Source organism: Crocuta crocuta, unplaced genomic scaffold (genome assembly GCF_008692635.1).
Source record: "Crocuta crocuta isolate KB4526 unplaced genomic scaffold, BGI_CrCroc_1.0 scaffold96, whole genome shotgun sequence".
NCBI lineage: Eukaryota > Metazoa > Chordata > Mammalia > Carnivora > Hyaenidae > Crocuta > Crocuta crocuta.
This window is the reverse complement of record NW_027531522.1, coordinates 1,867,803-1,886,180: the sequence shown is the minus strand read 5'-3', so window position 1 is coordinate 1,886,180 and position 18,378 is coordinate 1,867,803. Positions and strand designations below refer to the sequence as shown.

At 43.2% G+C, this 18,378-nt stretch overlaps 1 protein-coding gene across 1 annotated transcript in view; it reads right to left on the bottom strand.

The window, feature by feature from the left end:
- PRTFDC1 (phosphoribosyl transferase domain containing 1) overlaps positions 1–8,756 on the bottom strand; it is a 98,273-nt gene extending 89,517 nt beyond the window's left edge. The window contains exon 1 of the mRNA XM_077772472.1: positions 8,680–8,756. Coding sequence (XP_077628598.1) covers positions 8,680–8,727 — 48 coding nt within the window. The 5' untranslated portion in view covers positions 8,728–8,756. The remainder of the gene's footprint in view (positions 1–8,679) is intronic.
- Between the last annotated feature and the right edge of the window lie 9,622 nt (positions 8,757–18,378).

Sequence of the window (18,378 nt, the reverse complement as noted above, 5' to 3'; positions counted from 1 at the left end):
GGAGTCTTCGTCGCTCTCTGTCTTTTCAAGTGCTCCCATTCAAGCTCCTTGAGAAGACGCCTGCCTCTTCTAGTCTCTGGCTCACGTGGTCTTATCTGTTATAGAACCAATTGTACTTCATTTAATGCTGGGATGTCCCCCTACTTTCCACCCTCCTTCTCACCCAGGACTCAAAACCTTAGCCCAGGTTTTGGAAGGGTAACTTATGGGCCAGCCCCCACCCAGTCCTACTCCGGTCCTGGGTTCGGGAATGCCTGTCAAACCAAACTCATGGTACTTTCTTCCAAATTTATCCCTTCCCTATCCTAGCAAAGGACAACTTATTTTTTTACTTGCTCAAGTCGAGATGTTGGAGTTGTTGTTGACTTCTTTCTTTCATTCCCTCACGAAACCCATTAGCAAATCCTATGATCAATTCCTTCAAAATTCAACCAGGACCAGCTCTCAGCATCCCGACTTCTGCCTCCCGGTCCATGCCACCCTCATTTCTCTGGGGACCACTGCCATAGTTGCCAGGCTCGCCTTCCTGCCTCCACCTTGGCACCTTCACCCCGTTCCAACATGGCGGCCGGAGTGTGCCTTTAAAGATGTACATCATATCATGGCTGTCTTCTCCTCATCTTCTTTCAAGGGGTTCCCATTTGCCTCTGAGTACAATCCAGTGTCCTCACTGTGGCCCACAGGGGCTACCTCTCTGATTCATCTGCAGCAATTCCCTTCCTCCTTCACTCTGCTTCAGCCACATTCTTCTTGCTGATCTTTGAAAACGCCAGGCATGCTCCCGCACTAACACCTGCTATTTCTCTTGCCTACAATACTCTTCCCCCAGATTTCTACGTGGTTTACACTTCTCTTCCTTCAAGTCTCCATGTAAATGTCACCTTCACAGAGGCCTTACCGGATCACCTCCATAAAACAGCACCCCTTGCCTTCCTACTCATCACTGTATCCCTTTTACCCAGCTTTACTTTCCTTCACAGCAGGTATTCCCACTGGATGTGACACGTGTTTGTCTCTCTGTGTGTTTTGTCTTATCTCCTCCCACTAGAACGTTACTGCCTTCTGACAGAGACCATGTCTGATTCACTGTTGAAACCCCAGTGCTCAGAACACTGATCTGGAATATAGTATGTGCTCAAAAGTGTTCAGTGAGTTAATGAATGACACCTTCTCCATCCGCAGATTACCCAGTCCTACCTGAGCTCCAGCCCAAACTGATTTGTCTTGGGTTGTCTCCTTGTGATATAAAGAGCACCGCTATTCACGGCTCTGGAAATTCACAGCTACCATGGGGCAGATTGTTAGCCAAATGGTGTGTGTCATCTGCTTATTTGAAAAGTATCACATGTGCTTTGCCTCCATCAGCAAATTGGCTGCGTGCAACTGTTGAATTTGCACAGAGCAGTTCTGCTTTCCAGCCCTGAGAACTTCCTGGGCCTGCCGTAACCAGGAACACCACAGGCCCCTGTCACAGCCTAAACACCAGCTGGTCGTGAGGAGCCTCCCAAAGACCTCTGGCAGGCCACAGAAAAGGCCAGATGAGAACCCCAACCAGCAAGAGGCCCCAGGGTGACCACTCAAGCCCACGGCATTTTCTGGCTCCCCTTCCAGACCACACACACTTACCCACTCCACTTCCTGGAGCCCTGCCAGGTGATGGCATCATTGACTAGTGGTCTTCCGAGCCCATTCTTTCTACCACGCAAATCCTTTCCTGCCCCCCTGCTTTGGCTGCATCTCAGAGCCTACATTCTTCTGTGTTCTAGAGCTTAGCTCTGACCCTTACCGGGCTGTGATGCTATGGTAAGTACTCATCCTGTCTGAGACTGGGTTGCCCCCTCCTTAAATAAGACACAATAAAACCTACGGACTGGGCGGGTGTGAGGATTAACAGAGAACCGAGAGTCTCCAAAGCAGGCAGCAACAACCCATTTGGGGGTTACTGCAAAGAAGCTGCCTCTACAGTACTACGGACTGAATTACGCCCCCCTAAAAGTCTTATGTTGAAGCATTATGATGACATTAGGAGGTGGGGCCTTCGGGAAGTAATTAGGTCATGAGGGTGGAGCCTTCATGATGGAATCAGTGCTCTTATAAGAGAAAACTAGCGAGCTCCCTAGTGCTCTCATTCTGGGTGTTTTTTTTTTTTTTTTCCTCTCTCTCCCCCGCCCCTCTCCCTCTACCCCTCTCTCTACAATGTGTGGACACAAAGAGATGAATAGAAAGGCAGCTATCTACAAGTTAGCAAGAGAGTCCTAACTAGGAATGAAATCAGCCAGCACCTTGATGTTGGACTTGTAGCCTCCAGAACTATGAGAAGTACATGCTTATTGTTTAAAACAAATACACAAAAACGAGAGAAAGAGAGAGAGAGAGAGAACAGATCTTAAGAGTTCCTAGGGCATTTCTTGGTATAGAATAAGTGATTAATAAATGATACCAAAAAATGAAAAGAAGGGTGCCTCGGTGGCTCAGTTGGTTCAGCATCCAACTTTTGATCTCAGCTCAGGTCCTGATATCAGGGTTATGAGTTCAAGCCCCACAGTAAGCTCTGTGCTGGGCCTGAAGCCTAGTAAGGAAAAAGAGGAGGAAGAGAAAGAGGAGGAGGAGGAGAGGGAGAAGAAGAAGATAATGATGAGTAAATGACAAAACCAACCTATTCATAAGCCCTGTCACGGCAATCCGTAGCTTAGAGGCAGCATGGAGTAGTGGTCAAGCACATGGACTTAGAAGTCCAATCCATGTGAGGGCGGGTGTATAGCGGGTGAGACCCTGGGGCCTTTAACTCTCTGTCTCAGTGTATTCATCTATAAAATGGAGTCAGTGTCTGCCTCACGTGGCTATTGTGAGGATTCAATAAGACACACAACGGAAATAACACTGTTACGTCATTATCTAGTCTATAGTACTTAACTCTGTAAGTATTCGCCATCTAGATGTGCTGAACCAACCCTAGTTAACTTACAAATTAAAGGCCTTAATTAATTTACCGAAGTGCCTCAAATCTATTAGTGAACATGTTGTTACCTTAGTTAAGTTATACATTTAAAAATATAAGAGGGCACCTGGGTGGCTCAGTTGGTTAAGTGTCCGACTTTGGCTCAGGTCATGACCTCACAGCTCATGGGTTCGAGTCCCGTGTCAGGCTCTGTGCTGACAGCTCAGAGCCTGGAGCCTGCTTCCAATTCTGTGTCTCCCCCTCTCTCTGCCCCTCCCCTGCTCATGCTCTGTCTCTCTCTGTCTCTCAATAATAAATACACATTTAAAAAAATAAAAGTAGAAGAAATAGATTTCTCTAAAACTACTCTATAATCCAAATTGCCCTTTTCCAAAGAGTCTGAAATAGATTTCCTTGTCGAGATAAAAGACCATGAGAGATAAAGAAACCACTCGTGTTCGACCAACAAGTGCTGATAAGAATGCAGAGAAAGAGGAACCCTCCTGCACTGCTGGTGGGAACGCAAACTGGAGCAGCCCCTGTGCAAAATAGTATGGACGTTCCTCAAAACAGTAAAAATAGTAAAAATACCATATGGTCCAGGAATCACACTACAGAGTATTTACCCGAAAAATGCAAAAACAAAGGGATACATGCACCTTGATGTTTCTAGCAGCATTAGCTACATGAGCCAAACTATGGAAGCAGCCCAGGTATCTATCAACAGGTGAGCAGATAAAGAAGATGAGGTGTATATATACGAAAAGGAATATTATTCAGCCATTAAAAAAAAAAAATCAAACCTTGCCATCTGCAGCAACATGGATGGAGCTAGAGAGTAAAACGCTAAGTAAAATGAGTCAGAGAAAGACAAATACCCAAATGATCTCACTCATATGTGGACTTTAAGAAACAAAACAAACAAGCGCAGGGAAAGAGAGAGAGAGAAAGTCAAGTCAAGAAACAGACTCTTAATTATAGAGAACAAACTGATGGTTACCAGATGGGAGGTGCGTGGGAAGAAAGGGTGAAATAGGTGATGGGGATTAAAGAGTACACTTATCATGACGGAAGAAAGTAATATGCTGGTTAAAGAGAGAGAGAGAGAGACTACTGGCTATACCTTGTAATTCTTAATGGTGCACGCAGATTGCATTGAAAATCAGTCCTAAATCTGAAGGAATGGAGACTGCTATGAACTGCAGATAATTATGTTATTCATCTGCTTTTCAAAAAATCAAAACAAGAAATCTTTAAATAGTTTCAGTATCACCGATAATATGCTCTAAGTTTATTCCGAACAATGCTTGCTCTGTTCAAAGACACAAAACATGGCTCAGCTGGGGGAAGCGACAAACACATGAACTGAGCCATTTTATACAAAATTCAAGTCCCGGAACTCATTCGGGTTCTCTTTTTTCCTCATCTGAAGATACACTGAAAACCTTCTAAGTCAATAAAAATAATTTCTTGGCGAAAACATGCCTTGCACGATTTTTCAAGTTTCTCCCCCAGGGAGAAAAATAGTTTGGAAACACAGACAGAGAGCAAACCGCTGCTCCTCTCTGCCTCTGAGCCCCACACGCTGGGCCCCACTCTCTCCTTCAGGCAGGGGCCACGGATGCTGCCGACTTTTAGGCTCACATCTACCCGTCGACTGTCAGAGAGGAAAGGAGTCTCATCCCTCAGCTCTGCTTCCAAGAACCTCACACGCAAACATCGACTGGCCCAGGGAAGGGGGCGCACGGCGATGGAGGCCTCAAAGCGCACATGGAGAAAACGTGGAGAAGCGGCTTCCTAAAAGAAGGGCTCCAGGCTCTGGGACCAGAAGAATAAAGGGGACTCGACGGACCAAATAATACCTTGTATCACACATGCCTTCCTCTTCCTCTCGGGCACCCAACCTCGGAAAGTAGTGTGGTAAATGGATTATCTGATTACTTATCTCCAATGCTGCCACAATTCTTTGGTGGGTTGGGGTGCTTGGGAGACACCCGTAACAGAAATACAACCATTATTTTAGCTTTTTCTCTTCTCCTTGTTCCTTCCAAACTCACTGTGTAGGTACTCTGATTCTCTCGCTGATGCTTTGGCAAAAACAAAACCTATCTAAGAACCTGCTCTAAAAAGGCCAGAGATAAAGATCTCTACCCACGCGGTAACAAGGATGTGTCAAGCGTGGGCGGGTGACCTTACCAGCTCCAGATCAAGTGGCCAGTCAGTCCTGAGCAGTTTCTGAACTCTCTATCGCTGATTTGGGTTAACATTTGCTAACCACATATTGTTTCTTTTAAATGCTTATCTATTTTTTGAGAGAGAGTGCAAGTGAATGGGAGAGGGGCAGAGAGAGAGGGAGAGAGAGGATCTGAAGCTGTCTCTGTGCTGACAGCAGACAGCCAGATGCGGGGCTTGTGTTCAGGAACCCTGAGATCATGACCTGAGCCAAAGTCAGAAGCTTAACCGACTGAACCACCCAGGCGCCCCTCTACCACTTACTGTTAATACTCTACTCATGTCCTACCTCCTCAATTCAACGGAAAGCCATCTGTAGGCAAAACTCATCTCAAATCTCTTGATACTCCCTTCTCTTGCACAAACCATACTTCTTGTTTTATGCTTAAGGAATCTGGCTCTATGCCCCTTGCCATCTTCATCACAGTTTCTACCAACCGAGAATTGCCCTCTCCCCCTCATTTCCAGACAGCCCCCAAACCTGCCTTGATCATCCCACGATCTACTAACTCTTGTGGCTCCCTCACCTGCCCTAACCCAAACTACTACACCTTTATTCCAGATTAGCATAATCCAATCTTCCAGACCAATCCCACCCCTGAAATACTTCACTGAAATCACAGCTTTCTATGAAGCACAGTGAGTAAAACCTGACTTCGAATCTTGCTTCTGTCATTTGCTGGATATGTGACCCCGGTGATTTACTTGATCTCTGTGCTTCCATTTCCTTCTCTGTAAAACAGAGATTATATGCCTACCTCACAGATCTGCAAGGAGCAAATGAACAGCCCAGGAAAACCAAATAGTAAGTGCTCAATAAATGCTCACTATTAATACCCGCCTCCCTTTTTTCACTAGTACTAAATCTTCCCTTTTACTTTTTGCAACCATCCTGAGAGTTCTCTATTTTTCCTGCACATATACCCTCCTGAGCTCTGCCTTTCCTCTCTACCCTAGATGTCATGGGCTTCACCAGCACATTGAACTCACTCTGAATTTGCCTTCCCAATCTGTTTCCAGCTTGAGTTAATCTAATTATCCCTGGTTCTACTGGGGAAAACGGCATAAAGGCCGGGGCTATCCCCATTACACGTTGTTTCCAACCCCACTGCCTCCCTCCATCTTTCACTAAATTGTCTTGCTTCCCAGAGAGCTTCTTTTGATACTAATAGATTGGGCTCTGGCTATTTATACTGTTTCATCATTTGCTTTTTCGACTTTAACAATCTCCCTATCTTATTAGTCATATAAATTTACCCAATTCCTTTTTAAGAGTTATATTATTAAATAGGAGTACTATATGGTAGCCATTCTAACTGATGGGATGGTTGTTTAAATGATTCTCACTGCTAATGGCTTTGCCATTGTTAAATACAATGGCCTCTTTCCATCTTTACCCTATTTGCTCTTTCTGCAGCATCTGACACTCTTAATGGCCCTTCTCACTGCCCCCTCCCAAAACTCTTCCCTAGACACCTATCACCCTCTCTGTTCCCTCGGACTTTGCTATTCATTCTTGGTCTCTTTATCAGACTTCTCCGGGACACTCTGCCTCCTGCATTTGGGGCTTTCCAGATTTCTACCCATAAGAGTAGTTCATAATTTACCCCCCATTTTCAAGGGGCATCCCTATCCACTCTAAGCATCAGATATTTTTCTATTTTCTGGGGGCTTCCCTATCTATCCCAAGCATCAGATATTTTTCTATTTTCTGACAATTTCCAAGTCTCTTCAATCATTCTCTTCAGTTGCAAAAATGAATTTCAAATTGCCCACAGTGTATCTTGACCTGCAAGCCTTACAGATTCAATTTGTCCAGAATTGAACTTATTTCCCTTTTTATATTTTCATTCCTTCCCTGCACCCCAGGCTTGACTGTTCTCTCCATGGCAACAGGAGTGAGTTTTTTTTTTTTTAAAGCATAAATTGGGTGTGATGATTCCTTGTCAGAATCCAGTGATTTCTCTGCAATCAGTATGCCCTGTACCTCTTCTTCTGAGCTTTCACATGGTTACCTCCTACTCATCCTTCAGGTCATGGCTCAGATGTCACTGCCAAGAGGCCATCCTCACCACTTGAGCAAAAGCAATGCTCAAGTCACTATGTGAGCTTGTACAAGTCACTATGTGAGCTTATCGTCTTTATGTATTTGCTTGTTTATGTCCCTCTTTAGAACGTGAGCCCCACGAAGACAGGGCTCTGTGTGGTTGCCTGCTGACTCCCTAGAGCCTAGAACACCAGCTGGAACCCTGCAGAACAGTCTACAGGGGTAGAGGGAATAAATAAATGAACTCCTCATCCTTTAAGATGGAAAGGTCCCGGAGCACCTGGCAGGCTCAGTCAGTACAGCATCTTACTCTTGATCTCAGGGCCTGTGAGTTCAAACCCCATGTTGGCCATGGGGCCTACTTAAAAAAATAAAAATAAGCTGGAAAAGTCCTGCTGACAAATGAAGAACTGTGCAACACATTTCAGCCCGGTAAGTTCTATTTGAGCGTGTGGGGTTTCCTTCCCCAACCCCTTTACCCCAGCAATCCATGCATAATCACAGATGCCTAAGTGTGTGAATAGCACAGATTTCTGGGGAAAAAAAGGAATGTTAATGTGGCAAGTTAGGCCCGCTCTCCACCTCACCACTGTCACAAACCTGACATAGTAAAAGCCACCTCCTTCTATAGAAGCCATTCTGGACAGGAGCTGGGAGGGGAGGCCAGTGGCCTCAGGGTATGATCGGATTTGATTCCAGGACACTGAGAGATGGGTACCCTCTGGTCGCCTCTTTGAGGGAGTCCAGGGATAAAGAGGCTCTAGTCTGGGAAGCCATCATCCCACATCCTCCCCTAAGGACACACTACTAGATAGATACGTTGCATACAACCGCTCCAATTCGCTCAGACGTCCGGCACGCTTGTGCCTGTTGTGGACAAGGCAACTGACGTTCTAGAGGCACTAGCCTGTGTCGCGCTGCTGCAAAGACCCCAGTCCCAGCCCACGTTTCAAAGCTCACATTCCGTCCATTTGAGCTACTTGATTTCCTAGCTGCCCTCGAGATTCCTCAAGATCCTTTTGGAAAACAAAACTTGAAGCCTGCGCTGGAAGGGTCAGGAGGAAGCACAAAGGGGAGGAGGCCCCCAAGAGCAGCACGCCGGGGTCTTCACACACCCGCCCTGCTCCCAAAGGTGACTCCTGGTGGCTAGCAAGAGTGGGGACCCCGCACCGCACAGCCTTAAGCGCGGGAGTACTGGATTCCTGGCCCGAGTTGCGGGCGGGNGAGAACACGGGGTGAAGGGCTGTTAAGTGTGGGGTCGGTTTGGGCGCGGGGAGGGGCGCCTGGGAGGGGAGGATGGAAGCGATCCGAGCCGGGGCGGGAGAACAAAGCCGCGGCCCGCTTGCATTTCACCCGAATGCATTTCAAGCATTTAATCTAAACGGAGGGAGCCAAGAAGGGAGGGGAGGGGAGAGAGCGGGGAGCGCACGGCTCAGCCCCGAAATCGGGAGTTTGCATTTACCACGACGCCTCGCCCGCAGTCTGGCGCCTCCTCGCTGCTCCCGGCCATGTTTCTCCCGGGGAAAGCGGGAAGGAAAGAAGGGCGCGGGGAANCCGGCTCCGAGCCCCGGAGCCCCCTCCCCTCTGGGACTCCCGCGGCAGGAATTTTACAGGAAGAGAAAAGTGTCCCCATGGCCCCCGCCTCCCTAAGGCTGCGGTCCCAGCTTTCGGGCGAACAGTGTCGTCGAATCGTTCCTGCTAATTTTGATGCGCTCTTTATCCCAAGTGAATCCGTGAGTCTGCGATGTGGGATGTTCTCGAAGTATGGCTGTGGACGACACTAACCCAAATGTGTTTTTTTTTAAAAATCTTCGACCCGCCAAGCCTGGAGTTTGCTAGAGCCCTGTGGTTGTTTTCACCCCGGCCCAAGCCCTAAGTTTGGGGTCTGGAATTCCAAATAGGGCCTTTCCTTCACCGCATTCGGGGGGTGGGGGGGAGAGATTGTTACAAATTATCCACTCCACCACTTTTGTGAGACCGTATGCTCAGCTTCTAAGGCTTTCGGGGTGCGGCTTACAGCAATCGCTCCCAGATTCGAAAGCCTCTTCTTATGAATCTTTTGTTAATTGAACCCCTAATCCCAGCCTCCCCCACCCGAAGCGCCAGTTCTTTGTCCGTTCCTCAAGGCCCCCGCTTTCCCTGCGTATGTATTCACTCCCCTGGTCTCTGCAGACCCGCTCTGGGTCTGAAGCCCCGAGGTGGACACGTTCTCAGGCTCAGCCCTCGCTCTCCAAAAGGCTATTTTGCTCCTGCTAGGGTTCTGGCCCAAGGCTGGGAGAGGAATGCTGATTTTGCCTGGTTTGAAGGGAAAATCATCATCAATCAGTTGATGTCGCCCTAGGTTGGAAAACTATTAGTCATTCGGACGTGGCCGTGCTCAGCACGGTTTGTTAGGCTTTCCCAGGTGCCAGCGCAGAGGCAGGAAGGCAGCACCGAGGGTCGCGGAGACCGGACACCACGCTTTCCCACTCGCCGCTATGAACTGGGTGACAGTTTCCTCGTGCATGGGTAAACATGTTCCGCTCAGTTCTTCTCAGAGGCCCTCGTTTAGGGTCACTTTGTATAGGGTGCCCTTCACCTCTTTTCCCAAAGGTGAAAGTCCATCTTCCGTTGGCATTGTCAAAACGCAGGCCCAGGAAGTATCTGCACAATCAACGTCACCGAAAAGTACTGTCGTTGTGGTGTGGTCAGATTTCAGGGTTCACAGCACTCCCCTGGGGAGCAGGTTAAGGCAGCTTCTTACCAGCACTCCCGCCCTTACCCGCGCCCCCCACCCGGCAGCTTATCTGGAGAAGCTGTGGGTGGGACCACGAAATCCACCTACTAAGGCTGTCAGATGAGTGTAATGCAGGTGGTTCTCCAAGCGTGCTTTAAGGTATCCCGCGTTGTCTCTTACTGCTGCAAAGTCAAAATCAAACTCACCCATGAGAGGCTCAGTGTGGGTGCATGGGCCAGATTAAGGGCAAGGGGCATCAAAGTAAATTATAGGTGAAACTGCTAGATAGAGATCAGAAAGCAGCAACTCTGAGCCCAGCTCAGACACGGTGGAAGATGGACGAAAAATTGTCCATAAATCTTTCCTTAGGAAGGCCATTAATTTAAATGTAAAACCAAATAGGATCGCAGTGAAAATATATAGCTTGCTTGAATGACAACAGGAACCTTATGAACGTATGCTTGAGAACATTCTGTATAGACCTCTATAGGACTATTCGAAGAAGACCAACTTACTTTTTTGATGCATGAGGAGCAAATTATTTTTTTTATTTTAACAATTCATTTTATTTAAACCAATAGAGTAGAAACATCACGTCAGCCTTTAGTGCAATATGTTTATTCATTTTTCCATAATATTTGAATTTCAGTGTGAGTGTCATGCTTACAGTGCATCTCAATCTGAAGGAGCCACAATTTAAAGTTTTCAATGGCCACATGTGGTTAGTGGTTTCCATACTTGGGTATTGCAAGTCTAGAGTACTCTAGGATTTATTGTACTGACTTAGAGTGAACGAGAGTAGAAAAGGAAAGGATGAGATTTCAAATATAATTGATTAATGAACTTTCCAAGAAGACCTTGAGAGAAATTATACTAGCAATATAAAAGTTGACACAAACTGGTTACGTATTTTTGTTCTGGTTTTTAAATATACCTTGTTTTTAAACAAATCATTTCAAAAAGTAAATTTATTATCTTGTTATATCCTGATAACATTTTGTGTGCTCTAATTATACTTTGGTACTTTGGACAGCCTTAATGTAATAAGATATGATACTTGATATCATAAATAGTAATTGCAAGGACCGATATCCAAGAATAGCAGCTCATCTGTCCAGGGTTAACTCTCAATCTTGCATGGTGAAAACTTAGAGGCAAAAATTATTTTAAATTTCAAATTTCTGTTGCACGTCTAGTGGAATAACTCTGGAATAGGATTCTATTTTTTTTTTTTTTTTTACTAACAATCTATTCAATCTTAGCCAATGAGGCTAAGCCAATTACATCAATATAATATGCCTTAATTTGCTCATCTATAGGAGAGGACAATATATCGTTGCATATAATGATGCATTGCATATAATGATACTAACCTAAGATAACATGCCAGAGAACCCTTAGAAAACTCCTATGAAACTGTAAGGTATCATTGATCTGAGATGCTGTGAAAATGTATGACCAAATGCTTGTAAAGTTAGTTGATCTGAATGGCAGGGTAATTGCCATCTTAAAATATGGGTGTGATATGACCAATCAGGAGCAATTATAATCTAGGGACAAGTTGGGGCTGGTATGAGAATTGATAAGGAAAATGAGAAAGTTATTAAAATAATGGACTTTTCCACAAGGAAAGGGTATTTTTAGCTCAGGCTATCTATTTTCTGGTATTTCTTTGAAGGAGCTGTGAGATTAAAGAGGTACATCTTTGCAAAGTTAACAACCAGTGACTATACCTGAGTTTGTCTGTCGTTCTCTGTATCACCTTTTAGTTGTGTGTTTCCTGCATTTAAAATTCCGAGATTATCTTGTACCACTACTATGGTAAACACACAAATATTTATAGTTACCTGAATTCTCCACTAGGCTAAAAGACTTTTGTCCTAAAAGTACATACTGATATTTTGACACTTCGGTAGTTTTTAAACTTTTGCCAATACTAATCTGTTACTGAAGGAGCAATTCAACCTATGCACTGAGTTGCTTAGAGTCTGTCCCTCACTAACACTGGATTCAAAAATACAGAAAGGCATTTATTTTTTTCTGAGCCCCGAAACACGAAAATAAATGAAAAAAAAACCTCTCAGCCTGGGAATTGTGTTGAAATACATAAACATATGAAACTTAGTGACTCAGATTGTTAGTCACAGAGTCACTGGTTAGAATCTGGATGAAATCCACTGTGGACAAAGGCCAGTAATAATGATGATGATATTTTGCTTTTCCTTAGTGCTGCACAAAACCCTTTATAAATGTTACAAGCACAGAAAAAAGTGGCAAGATACTTTCTCCCAAATACTCAGGCTAAGCAAGAATCTTGCTACCTTTGAGGCATTTTTCCCCTTTACGTAAATCCAGAAGAAATATAGTTGCAAATAATTGTAACACAAAATAACTTAAGCAAAAGCCTCATTAGTATTCAATTAGCATAGTAAGCCCTCTTTCATGGCCTCTTGTTTGAAGCAGACTGGATCCAATGTGTAGTCTTCGAGTAAAGGAAATAATGGCTCCATAGTAGTTCTTACAAAGAAAGCCAGGAGCTACATTCAGAATTATGTTTTGTATGATTACACTTTCATTAGTAATTAACCTTTCATGGAAGAACACACTCTGGGTAGATTTAAGCCTGCTTTTTTTGCAGTAATGTCAGGCATGAGTAAAATCATCAACACGAAGTGCTGGGCTGCCTCAGAGATATTCTCCCACTATCTCCGCATCTAACCGGAACAGGAATTGGAGAACTTCAGAGTAAGAGAATAATGTGTCCATGTGTTCCCCCAGATCTCAGAGTCCTGGCAGCCGACCTCAACTCTTTGGGCCACCATAAAGCAGTCATTGAAAGGACGCAGCTGCAGGAACTAGAGGCTAAGCACTAAATAAATCCACAGGGCTGGAGGCACAAGTCATCTACATGACCCTAACACAATACCTTGTGGTTATGAATGAACGGATTAGCATCTAATGGTGCTGTGGCAGTTTATGCAAAATTAATTGGTGCCGCAGCCAGTGCTGAGTTTCTACTTCAAANAAAAAAAAAAAAAAAAAAAAAAAAAAAAAAAGCAAAAAATAAGAAAGCCCCAAACCATGGAGATCTCCTTAAACTTTGGCTCATGTGGGGAGGCTGAAGACCAACTGGAATGGGAACCAAGCTCTTTATTCTCTTAACTGTACACAGACCCTCTTTAGATCAGCATAGATGCACTATACTCACTGGCAATATGCCAGGAGGTACTACAGTTATCACCAGTTTCTGGGTTCTATCTTAGATATGAAGTCAGGGGAGCTTGGGAAAGAGGTGTGGCTTGAGGTCTGGAGTTCTCTCATGTGAGGGAAGAGGCTGAGAAAGAAAAAGAGGTTGGACCCTGGTGTACGTAGAGCAAGACCTCCCCAATTGTGTTTTGTGCTGCTTTTCTTTATATTTGAAAAAGATGAGGTTGTAATTCATGAGGTTGGAGAAATGATGAGAAAAGCAAAATTAAACACACTTCTGTCTTGCGGGACTTCTCAGAGCTTGTAATATGCCAACACACAGTGTCAATATTCAAGAAGACTTTAGCAAAATGCAGTGTTTCCCTAACTTTTTGGATCATGGAAACCTTAACGGGGGTGTTTTATTAAAGCGTTTGAAAATTACACTATCATGAAATATTTAAATTCATGCTTTATAAAACTTTTTTAAAACATTTATTTATTTTTGAGAGACAGAGAGAGACAGAGTGCAAGCAAGGGAGAGGCAGAGAGAGAGGGAGACACAGAATCCAAGGCAGGCCCCAGGCTCTGAGCTGTCAGCACAAAGCCCGATGTGGGGCTCAAACACACGAACCATGAGATCATGACCTGAGCCGAAGTCGGATGCTCAACCGACTGAGCCACTCAGGTGCCCCAAATTAATACTTTTATTATTATCTCCCAGTAAGAGGTTTTATGTGGTCTTAAAAATACATTGAAAGAACTATGTATTTAAATGTAACATTGTTTTCAAACTATGTATTGCTATATTTTTCTTTTTTAAAGTAAGAACTTAAATGGACATGGCTGAGGCATTTCTCCATCTCTGTACTGCCCTTCAAGTTGACATGAANTGTGAACAAAAACAACCTTCTGAATAGCAAAAGAAATGAAAGCCATCTCATGGCATCAATTCCCTTTGGTCTCTCTCCATGATAGTGTGGTGGGTTTCAAAGGCAATTGTTTTTAGACACTGCCAGCATAGAGAATATCCAGGCAAACCAGTAAGCCAAGTTGGTATGTGATACAGCAAGTCACAGGGTGTGGGCATGCTCGGCTCCTGGCATTTCCAAGGAGGTCTCTATCATATCCAGGACAATGGGCATCTATTGCGGCACTCACGTTAATAGTCCTGTGGTTTGTACTTGAAGGCACTGAGCTCTTTTTGTTTTCTAACTAAGAATCTCTTTACTATACTCACTGCCTCAGCTGAAGGATTCATGGCAAGCTGAAGCTGATTGCCAGAGGGTGTGACTCTTCCCACGTCCCTTGACAGATGGTGGTGGTGGCAGGACCAGCCCCAAATAGGGGTGTAGCAAGTCCACAGGAGCACAGGGCTCTTTCTGGGTCTAGCCAGGTACGTCGCTGTTGAGTCCACCATGGGGGTATGGGCCTGCTTTCTCCAAGTGGTCTTAGACTCCACCAGGCTTTCACAACCTCCTACCTGGATCCAGAATTTCCACAAAGGCATTTGTATCCAAGGATGTCTGCCAAATTATCGTTGCTGTGGGGGGTTATGGGCCAGGGACCTCCCAGGCTGCCATCTTGCTGACCTGGAAATTTTTGAAAAGAATATCCAAATGTATTTTTCCATTTCACATTTAGTATTGCAAATAGTTTTAAATCAGAACATTTGGAAGAATAGAAGTAAATTATGAAGGCATTTGAAACATGTTCTGGGGTCTTCCAATTTGTGACTCTAGAAAGTATGTGACATAGTTGTGGCTAAATGCTTGCTCTGTGTTTCTACACTTTCCTTCTCTGTGTCACACTCTAAGCAAAATAAACATTTACACATGTATTTTTCCATGGTCTAATAAACTCCATGTAAATATCACTTAAAATGGCAATGCCAACATTTGTTTAGCCATTCTCCAATATACTTTTATCACTTCCAAATTTTGATTTTGTAAATATATATAAATAAATATGTTTGTAATAAAACATTTATATTGATTTTAACCATTTCTGAAGGATAAATTCTCCAGAAATGGAGTTTTGAAGTTAGAAGGTATAAATATTTTAAGGCTCTTGACATATACTGCTAAATTTAGCTTCCAATATTAATGTCTCTCTTTGATGGAAAATTATAGTAAGCTTTATACAATTTTTAACTGAAACTGAGTAAAATTTTACTGCAGAAATGCTTTGAGGTTTGAGGAAAAGGGTGTTAGTTAACGTGTGTTAAAAGCTTAGTAATGGGAACTAATGAGAAAAGTCAGTTTGAATTTGTGATTAATTTTTAACTAAATATTACTTTAAAACAATGTGCCTTTATTGTCATAGTCCATAAAGTAATACCTAGACTAATGAAAAGATTATAGTGCACTGTTTCAGGCTTTTGGCTCCAAATCAGGCAAACTCAGCTTTAAAATCAGACCTCACCACCTACCGCCTGACCTTGGGCAAATTTCTTAACTTCTTTGCCTTAATTTCTATATCTGTTCATTGAGGATGGTGTTAGTTCCTACTTATTAAGGTCATTGTGAGACTTGAGTACAATAATGTATTCCAAATACTGAGTACCTCAGGAGTGCTCAGTACATTTCATCTATTATCAAAATAGAATAATTCTAAATGGAATTTCTGGTCAGTGGAACTTTTACATTAATAAATGGATCAGTTGAGGAGTTTTGAATTAGTAAACCTATAATCTATAAAAGTTTCTTCATGTAAATGAACTAGCATCTTCCTTCAAAATTGTGTTATCAACTTGTTCTATAAATGTATTGTGTGTGTGTGTGTGTGTGTGTAAAGCAAACAATAACCTACAGGAAAAGCTTCTGTTTAATGACTACCAGTAATGATGGATCTGAATTAATAAGCCTATTTTTTATGTTTTTAAATTTTACATTAGAAAGAAAACAATTAACTTGACTTAATGATTTTAATCTTTGGAATATGAAGGGCAACAGTAAAAGTGCACTTCAAAGTGTATTAATGTACTTCAAATAAGCTTTTATCAAACATAAATGTTCCGCTAATCTCAATATCTATAGTTTATGTCTAAAGTATAAGTATAAATGGACCAAATTAAGAATTCATTTAGGGATGCCTGACTGGCTCAGTCAGTAGAGCATGCGACTCTTGATCTCAGGGTTGTGAGTTCAAGCCCCATGTTGGGCATGGAGCCTACTTAATTAAAAAAAAAAATCCTTCACCATTTTTCACAGTGTCTCTGTAAGGAACGACTGGGAAGGTCTCATAGTGAAAAGCTGTCTCTCAATGAAGAAGTGGACAATTGGATTTGGTACTTGGGTGAAGCAGAGTTCTGTTTCTGAAGGCCATTTGAGGTGCTATTCAGTTACTGTGGCCAGTGGCTTTCCCGCTTTGGTACTCACTTTACCCCAAATTCTCAGTATTTCTTGGCTCAACCAAACAATCAGGAGCCTCTTAAACTCGAAGCTCAGGCCAACATGGACATTATCTGACTTTGTTCGGGGCTGAAGAAATAACCTTCAGATTCTCTTTGGTTCATACCAAACACACAAATGGCTCACAATCCTCCAAGTCACAAAAGTGAAAAATTTTAACGCATCTTTAAATTAAGGCCATTCAAAGGAATTGGAGATCAGATGAATCTAGTTTGTACAGTAACAGCAAAATGTTTACCTGAGAAAGAATTTCCTTCTCAACCTAGGATTGACGTCACTGGCCTTTTAAGACCAGATTCCTCAGCGAGTTCTACACATTTGGCCACAAAATATATACCCAGGTCACCTTTTACAGAGAATGCAGGAATGAGAGATGAGTGACTCAGGCTTCTCTGCTAGTCTGGGGATTCTGCCAAATCTTAAGTGGTATAGACAGTCTTCAATATGATAACATGTCATACCTGGACTCTGTACTCAGTACCTTTTCACCTTGATAGCTGAGTCATATTACCCTGTACATTATGACTTTTTGTTATCCATGACCTGTCTGCCTTCTTTTCAATATTTTTTAAGTCTTAAAACTAATCTCTGTTTCTAAGTTCTTGCTGTAGACACATTTCCTGGGTTTAATGCAGTGGTCTAATCAACTGCATTGCATTTTTTTTTTTAATAGTAGACTTTTAAAACTGATAAATCCTGAGAATGGGTACAGAAGTTGTCATTTTGGCAGTTATTTAGAAACCTCTTTGTGTTAATCCAGAAAACCTAAAACAAAGGTTTCCAATGATTTCTCCTATTCTTAGAGAGATGGGACAGTTTTGGAAAAGTTTTTCCAAATCTTCTCCCACATTTTCTACTTCTTATAAAAAAAGAGGAAAACTCTGGCTTTACGATCAAACTACGAAAAATGATGTACCACAGACTAGCGAAAATTCTCAAAAGCCAGCTTCCTTTTGTGTAATGAGAAAAAGAGAAAGGAAATATTGGGAGTAATTATGTAAACTCATTCGATGAACTTTGAAAACTAATGGAGAATGCAAGAAAGATGTTCCCTCTCCACCTGTCAAAAAGCTCTAGGCAAGTCCATTGTACTGAGATTCCTTAGGTTTGATGGCCTAAAAGATTTTGCTAATGGCAATGCCCTGGTGGGTAAACTCCCATGCATCTTATCTGGTCTTAAACCAGGGTTTCTCAACATTAGCAGGATTGATATTGGGATGGAATCAGTCTTTGTTGGGGGGGCTACCTGGAGGATGCAGCGGTCCCAATTGCGGCAGTTAAAATTATCTCCAGAGAGTAATACACATACCTCTCCCAGACGGTAGGAGCAAAATTGTTCCCAGTTAAGAATTGCTGTCTTAGAGCGACTGCTCTTACACTGGCCTCAACTGTTTCCTACTTCCTGTTCTGAAGAGGTAAAGGAAAATGTTTAGCCAATAGCCAACAGGCCCATGGACGGTAATAACCCTCTCGGCTATGGAATAATGTGAGAAGAGTTTGAGGGACAGTTTTCTTTCTTTCATGCTTCCTGGAATAGAGAAACATAGCCAAACATAAAGAAAACATTGACCTTGTCTCAAACACAGAGAAACAAATCAAAGTTCAGGTCAAAAAGCAAAACCAGAACTTGGTTTCTACAACTTTTCTTATTGACTCCATCATTTTTTCATTTCTTAGCCCTCAGAACTTGAGTTTATAGTGTTAATAGAGCCCTAAGGTTCATTAATATTCTTTCCATTTAAGGGGCACTGGGGTGGCTCAGTTGGTTATGCATCTGACTTCAGCCCAGGTCATGATCTCATGGCTTATGAGCTCAAGTCACACGTCAGGCTCTGTGCTGACAGCT